Source organism: Triticum aestivum, chromosome 2D (genome assembly GCF_018294505.1).
Source record: "Triticum aestivum cultivar Chinese Spring chromosome 2D, IWGSC CS RefSeq v2.1, whole genome shotgun sequence".
Classification (NCBI taxonomy): domain Eukaryota; kingdom Viridiplantae; phylum Streptophyta; class Magnoliopsida; order Poales; family Poaceae; genus Triticum; species Triticum aestivum.
In genome coordinates, this window is record NC_057799.1 from 582,071,557 (window position 1) to 582,079,084 (window position 7,528).

The following is a 7,528-nucleotide window of genomic DNA, read 5'->3' on the forward strand; positions in this document are numbered from 1 at the left end:
GCTGATTTATTTATGGGAGGTTGTGGCCCAGGAGCGTCCAGAAATTTCAAGTCTAGCACTGATTGGGATTTAGGCAATGTACGCGGCCAGAAATTTAAAGCTAGTAATGCACATGATCACCAGAGAGGTGTTTCGGCCAGAGATAAAATATTTGCCATAAAAGCAGAAGTACGTCAGTACATGCCGAGAGACTCGGGGGTAACGGAATTAAGTCAGCTGCACCAGAGACTAACAAGACCTCGGTGGTGTCCAACGGGACTCACACACACTCAGAAACGGCGTGTCCAGCGACTACGAGCATTTGAAATGAAGGAAGAGATAGCCGGGAAGAAGCGATTATTCGATCCAGAAAAATCAATGATGCCGAAGACGACATGCAGAGGAGAAGTTGCCAAAGGCTCCCAATGGAAAATATTAAAAAAACTACTATTCTAGCATGACCAAGCAGGCTTGAGGTAATGTGGCCGGTATATTATTCCAAGTATCGTCCTAAGCAAATTTGGCCGACATATTATTTCAAATATCGCCCTAAAGAAAAATAATTTCCCAATATGCTCTTTGGACATTGAGCAATTATATAGCCGGTAAAGTTAACGACATCATTCTCAGGTATTATAATAGTGTTTTTAGTCAATGCAATTGTACCAAAAACAGGGGGGCATGTGTTGATGATATAATTTGGCTACTAGGTATTTTATGGGCCAAATTAATTTAAATGACTATGGTTAGATTAATGGCTAACGCAAATATTTTGCACTTGCTATTTAGTTTTAAATGCAGGCTTGGATCATAGTACAATACATATACTAAAGAGGCAGATCAGGCTAGCAAAGCTATTTACTCCGGACAAATATATGAAGTTTTGCCTGGATTAGGGGCTAGCCAGGAGAAGTATTGGGCATGAGCAAAAGTCATGGACGTGAAGGTGCAACAACACAAGGGAGAATTATTAATCATAATTATCTGGTGTGATAGCGACGTGGCCGAAATATTTTATTATTGATAAGGCAAGGAGCGCATATGGCCAGGAGAGGTCGCCATGCAGGTTAGATGGCTAATTCAACACGTCAAGTACTATACATGGTAGTCCAAAGGATGACCTGATTAGATTCTAATGGGTTTAGATTTTGCAATTCTATTCGTATACGCCAAGTACTGCCTTGTATACGTCGAAGTCCAGCGTGCCTTATATATAAGGTCACCGCCGATTGGAAAGGCCCCCAACAATCGATCTATCAACAAATACATTACTTTTTTACGTATGTCTTTTTCTGTATCGTTCTTCTCTGCCGAGCCCTAGCAGCCCTAGGGTTTGGTAATCTTTGTCGTTTTGCGCTGAAAAGCGGCCGGTTCTCCTCCACAAAAGCGAGGAAATCATTGTTGCTTTGCTCGTAAAGCAATCGTTCGTCGTCACGAAAGCACGACAAATATCCTGGTGTTGTGCGGCGATTTCGCGTGCCAACAGAGAATAGTTTATAATGATTATGGATAACAGCGAATGTGATAAAACTTAATTGCTCAACACATTATTTTATTGATGATTCGATCAGTAATTTGCTCGATCTGTAACAAGGCAACAAATGGAGGTCGAACACATGCAGAAAACAACAACGAACACACGCAGAGAGCAGCAACCGTAGACACCGAGTCGGCCAGCCAGCCTGCTGTATGATGATGCTGGTAGATAACTTAGTGAAGGCTGCAAACGCACAGACACAAAACTCAACGATTAGTCTTACTGTTTATACTTACTAATTAAGATTAAATGGCCAATGAGTACTTAGAATATAATCTTTCAAGTTAGGAGTGGAGGATGTACGTACGTGTCGCAGTTGACGTTGTTGTTGATGGGGAAAGAGACGGAGACGCCGCACTCGCCGGGGATGTTGGCGGCGTTGCCCATGCTGATGCCCTTGAACGACCCCGCCAGGTTCTTGAGGCAGCGGCACGCCGCCTGCCGGTCGGCCGAGGTGGACGCCTTGCCATTCAGGGTCCTCACCCCGCTGCAGCACCCCACCGAGGGTGACGACGCTTGCCCCGTCGCGTAGGACATGCACGGCGCGATGGCGGACGTCACGTCGCCGCAGGTCACCGCCCCGGACGCCATCTCCGCCACCGCCAGTGCCGCGAGCACGGCGAACACGGCTAGCAGTGCCATGCGAGCCATCGAGGATCTAGTGCTCCGGCTTGCTTGCTAGCAACTTTGGAGCTAGGAAGGAGCCGAGAGTTTTAGAAAGGTAGTTTGATTAGCTTGTGTGGTGGTGGAGATGGAAATCCATGGCCATGGAGCGGGGGTATAAATAGCCAGCGAGCGAGAGAGATGGCAAGAAGGAATGATAGGTGTTCTTGCAGCATTGCACTGCAGGGTGGCGGACGGTGGTGCGTGCATGCACGTGTCCATGCACGTAGTACGTCGTACGTAGCTAGTGGGGCATGCATATATGATGATGCAAAAGCTTCTGCATGCAAATAATTTCGATGTGATTTTCTTCTTGTGAACACGTATGGAGTCCGTGTGCGAGCTAGAACAGTGTAGTGTACGGATCTGCAAGAAGGGCCAGTGGTATAAGTAGGTGAACCGTCATTGTCAAACACAAACACAAAAAAGGAGATGGACATGAACATGATATGGAGTAAATTCAGAGTACGGTCGATATATCCAACTACCATGCCATGCATTGTTAAAAGAAAAGTTAGGAGTTATGACTAATGAAGTAGTATTAATTTCCACCGGCATATCTACTGATCAGGCGGTGCAGAGTGATCAATGCCAGCAACATGTGGTGCTTTATTTCTTAACTCCAACCAAGCGGAGTGTATATCAAGCATATACTCCTACGGCAGAATATCATTTGAAAACGAACACTAAGAAAACTTCGTGGAAACCATCTTTAAAAGTTTTGAAAAAATATGAAAAAAAAAATAGATGGGATGTTAGAGGGTGATGTTCTACCAAAAAGATAAAACGCCAATTTTCAGAGGCAAAATACCCTATTTTTTGAATCTCGGCCATCCCCCAAAAAAAGTCTTCACAAACTAGTCAAGGCTGGGGGGTTATGGCCCCTGCAGCATTGGACATAGCTCCGCAGTGTTCTATTGCTATGCAAAATTCCAGGTTGCAAAACATTACGGGATGCGAGCTACGGAAAATCAAATTCAGCAGTGAATAGGGACGTTACTTATGACACTATTCAATGTTGATTTTGTTATTTTTATAGCTCACATCCAGTAATATGTTTGAACTTGGAATTCCACATGTCAATAGGACGTTACCCTCTTACATTCTGTTTTTTTTAGATTTTTCCGAAACATCAAACCATCATTTTCGCATGGTTTAATTTTCATCAGTTTTCACCAAATGTTAGTTTTCATGAGAATATCACATGAAAACCAACATTCAATGAAAACTCCGTAGAAACCACCTTTGAAAGTTTTGACAAAATCTAAACAAATGGGATGTTAAGAGGGTGATGTTCTATTGATATGCGAAATTTCAAGTTGAAAAACATTTGTAGTTAAGTCATGTTTTTCTTTTAATTATACTAGCAAAAAAGCCCGTGCATTGCAACGGGAAAGAAAATAACACACGCTCTTAACCCAATAATCATGACTCAAGACCTTAATAGGCCCGCATCTTTTAGTTTCACATGGCATCACATTTGTGTTGCCGGCAGTAACCTCGGTGCTCACACAATGAAAACGTGTTTGAATGTGGTCAGTCCTAAGGTCTCTCTCTCGCGCGCACGCGTGCACACTCGCTCGAAATAAGATGAAAAATATGTTGTTTTTCCCGCAAGATTTTTCATAGGTGTGCATGCCTGGTTCTTGATGTTTTTTTCTCTCACACTGGTTTTAATAGATGTTTATTTGCAATTAGAATCACCGACGGTACGAAAGAAAAACGGACGATGCACTATAGATTAAGTTTGCACCAAACATAATATTTTAGAAAATACTTAACAGCTAAACATAATATCATATTTAGATTCTACATGTTTTTCTAATCAAATTTCATATATAACATGTTAAAATCAAAGTTACGGTTTAAAAGATATGGATAGTATTGTTCTACATAAACTGTGGATTGATTAACCGAAACGTCAAGGTTTTTTTTGTGAAAACGGAAAAAACGTTTCGGCTGACTTAAAACTGGACGGCGGGTTGATTATCTAAAATACCAGGGGGTTTTCTGGGAAAATAAAAAACGGTTCGTTTGTAACTTAAATGTGTACTGCGGGTTGATTTAGAGAAAACTGGGTGGTTTATTTGTAAAATGCACGACGGACGACCAGAAACAGTTCGTGCTTTATTAGTAGGTAAGATATAAAAAATAGGATCTATCATTTATATTTCCTTTAATTCAAAAGTAGCGTCTATGATTTATATTTTTAATTATAGAATATTCCCTACCTATCAAACAAGTGATGTTTCCGATATGTCTTAAGTTACACTTTTAAAACATTGAATAAAATGTTTTTCAAATGTTTTGATTGAGAACAAGTAAATCATATTACATTTAAATTTATCTCAAAACGCATATTCATAACATAATTTGAGTGAATTCAAATTTTTACCCGTTATTTGGCATTTTATACACTAATTAGCCATTCACACTTTTCATCCAAACTAGATGACCCGTTACGTCCTTGGCACAGAAACCAAATCCAACCAAGAAGTTAGGTGAAATATTAGATTTTTTTGGCTGAAATACATGCAAAATATGATGATCTGTTGCGTCCTTGGTGCTCAAACAAATGCAATTGAAATGTTAGGTGAACTCTTTTCTATTAATTTTGGCTGCCCATAAGAAGGTTTGAATTGAATGTATGGCGAAATGTTAACCGTCCTGCCCAGTTTTTCAAGAAGATGCGCCGAGTACACTCAACTGGGTTCAATAGATAGTCAAGTTTGACATACTGGCCAGTACCAAGTCAGTTGCCCTTTTGAACTTAAAGCCGCCCTCGGCCTTGAGGACGAATAACGACCGAGTCGGTCGTTCCCAAGGAGTCAGCGCTGAAAGGGTGCAACGCCGCATGGGGCCCACACGGATGTTGTGGAAAATTAGTTCAAATGTGATATAAAGTTTGCAAAACGAAGTGATAAATAGTGAAGGATTTTGTTTGAGAACTAAGTTCTTGGGATGGGTTAGATGTTAACCCCCCAATGCCTATGAATTTTTGGGAATTAAGTTTGGGATCTGTGAGATGCCAATCTCCCAATGCCTATGAATTTTGGGAATTAAGTTTGGGATGGGCTTTTGGCCACTAAGTTTTGAGGATGAATCACAGGTGCCAGATGCCCAACATTCGTTGCTGGTGGGGGTGCTGCGATGGCACCCCATGGGTGGTTGTTCTTTGTAGAACCTCATAAAGCATCATCTTCTGCTTTTGCGCCTTTGGTGCACTTGATCTTGATAATTTTACAACTACAGTTGACAAAATTGAATAGCAAAAGCATATGAATTATTAAGACTTATGGTAGACCTGCACATGGGAGATAGAACAAATGCACCAAGACAATGGAATAAAACTCACGGGGTTGCTTTGGTTGCACCATGGGACACTATTCACGTCTAGATTTATCTTTTCATTTCTATTTAGATAGAATTTGGATTTGGAATTTTTAGAGATTGTAGATATGTGAGCATTCACAATTTTTCATATTTTTTAAAACTTCCGAATTTTAATTTTATGCAGTGGGATCATCGTATCACCAATAGTATGGTATTACATGATACTCTCCTGGCCCAGAGGGCAGGACGATAGACCACATACATTGTCGTCTGCACAATTTTCACCCCACAACAAGCATATGTATGAGAAGTAGTAAGATCCCGATGGTTAACATCACAACCCAGAACAAGTCTCTTTTCTCCATTGTTTCCCTTTGTTTTAAGTGAGATGTCATCAATTTTCCTTTCCGTATCCATTCTTGGGAGCCTAACCATAGATTTTTTTTTGGGAGGGGATGAACGCCACATCTTTATTTGGTCTCGTATAAGAATCATATGTAAGTTAGTTATGTTGTCTTTGCCGGCGGTTAGAAAATCATCGCTTGATTTATCAAGTGGACATCGTCAAGTTTTTTTCCCTTGCATTTAGTTACAAAATTACGAATGTGCCGTGTTGGTATCAAACACGTGAATAACAGTTGCTAAAATTTCCAGCATCAACATGCGGGCATGAAACTACTTTATAATCATTATTGATAACAGCGAATATCATAAAAACTTAAGCTCAACACATTATTTTATTGATGATTCGATCAGTAATCTGCTCGATCTGTAACAAGGGCAACAGATGGAGGTTGAACACATGCAGAAAAACAACAACGAACACATGCAGAGAGCGGGCAGCAACAGTAGACACCGAGTGGGCTAGGTAGCCTGGTGTGATGATGATGCTGGCACATAACTTAGTGAAGGCTGCAAACAAACAGACACAAAAGCTCAACGATTAGTCTTACTATTTATAGTACTTACGAACTAAGATTAAATGGCTAACGAGTACTTAAAATATAATATTTCAAGTTAGGATTTGAGGATGTACTTATTGCAGTTGGTTTTGGTGCTGATGGGGAAAGAGACGGAGACGCCGCACTTGCCGGGGATGTTGGCGGCGTTACCCATGCTGATGCCCGACCCCGCCAGGTTCTTGAGGCAGTTGCACGCCGCCTTCCGGTCGGCCGGGGTGGACGCCTTGGCGTTCAGGGTCCTCACCCCGCTGCAGCACGCACCCGAGGGTGCCGACGCCTTCCCCGTCGCGTAGGACATGCACGGCGCGACGGCGGACGTCACGTCGCCGCAGGTCACCGCCCCGGACGCCATCTCCGCCACCGCCAGTGCCGCGAGCACGGCGAACACGGCGACCAGTGCCACGCGAGCCATCGAGGATCTAGTGCTTCGGCTTGCTTGCTGGAAACCGTGGAGCTGGGAAGGAGCTGAGAGCTTGATTAGCATGTGTGGTGGTGGTGGAGATGGAACTCCGTGGAGCAGGGTATAAATAGGGAAAATAATTCTATGAGACCAGGTCTCACGGGTTAGCAGGTGAGACCCATCCTGATGGATGACACGTGGCATTCACAAATCACAAAGCATCTACCCCACACCCCACCTGAAATCAGAGGGAGAGATCAGATGATTTATGATTTGTGAATGCCACGTGTCATTTATCAGGGTGGATTTCACCTATTAAGAGACCTGGTCTCATATAAATTTTTTCCGTATAAATAGCCGGCTGGCGATAGATGGCTGGGGAGAACAAGATAGGTGTTGCGGCATTGCCATTGCAGGGTGGCGGACGGACGGTGGTGCGTGCATGCACGTGTCCATGCGCGTACGCCGTGCGTAGCCAGTGGGGCATGCATGCATGCATGCGCATGCGGGTGGTTGGGCGCTGGGGACCGTACGATGGACCATGGATCGATCGGTCGCGTCCACTCCACTGCACGCATGTGACGCTTCTTTGTTCACATCTACTACTCCTACCATTTTTTCCTCGAAAAGTGTTCACACCTACTACATTAGTAT

At 42.9% G+C, this 7,528-nt stretch overlaps 2 protein-coding genes across 2 annotated transcripts; both read right to left on the reverse strand.

The window, feature by feature from the left end:
• Positions 1-1,501: 1,501 nt before the first annotated feature.
• Positions 1,502-2,261, reverse strand: LOC123054683 (non-specific lipid-transfer protein 3). The gene is made up of 2 exons (XM_044478506.1): positions 1,824-2,261; positions 1,502-1,699 (listed from the first exon to the last, which is right to left on the reverse strand). The coding sequence occupies exons 1-2, from the start codon at positions 2,165-2,167 to the stop codon at positions 1,690-1,692; spliced, it is 354 nt and encodes a 117-aa protein (XP_044334441.1). The 5' UTR covers positions 2,168-2,261; the 3' UTR covers positions 1,502-1,689.
• Positions 2,262-6,220: 3,959 nt separating this feature from the next.
• Positions 6,221-6,982, reverse strand: LOC123054682 (non-specific lipid-transfer protein 3). The gene is made up of 2 exons (XM_044478505.1): positions 6,549-6,982; positions 6,221-6,424 (listed from the first exon to the last, which is right to left on the reverse strand). The coding sequence occupies exons 1-2, from the start codon at positions 6,956-6,958 to the stop codon at positions 6,415-6,417; spliced, it is 420 nt and encodes a 139-aa protein (XP_044334440.1). The 5' UTR covers positions 6,959-6,982; the 3' UTR covers positions 6,221-6,414.
• Between the last annotated feature and the right edge of the window lie 546 nt (positions 6,983-7,528).

Excerpts from the sequence above, each read along its gene's own strand:
- LOC123054682 (XM_044478505.1), bottom strand. The coding sequence starts at position 6,958 with ATGCTAATCAAGCTCTCAGCTCCTTCCCAGCTCCACGGTTTCCAGCAA.
- LOC123054683 (XM_044478506.1), bottom strand. The coding sequence starts at position 2,167 with ATGGCTCGCATGGCACTGCTAGCCGTGTTCGCCGTGCTCGCGGCACTG.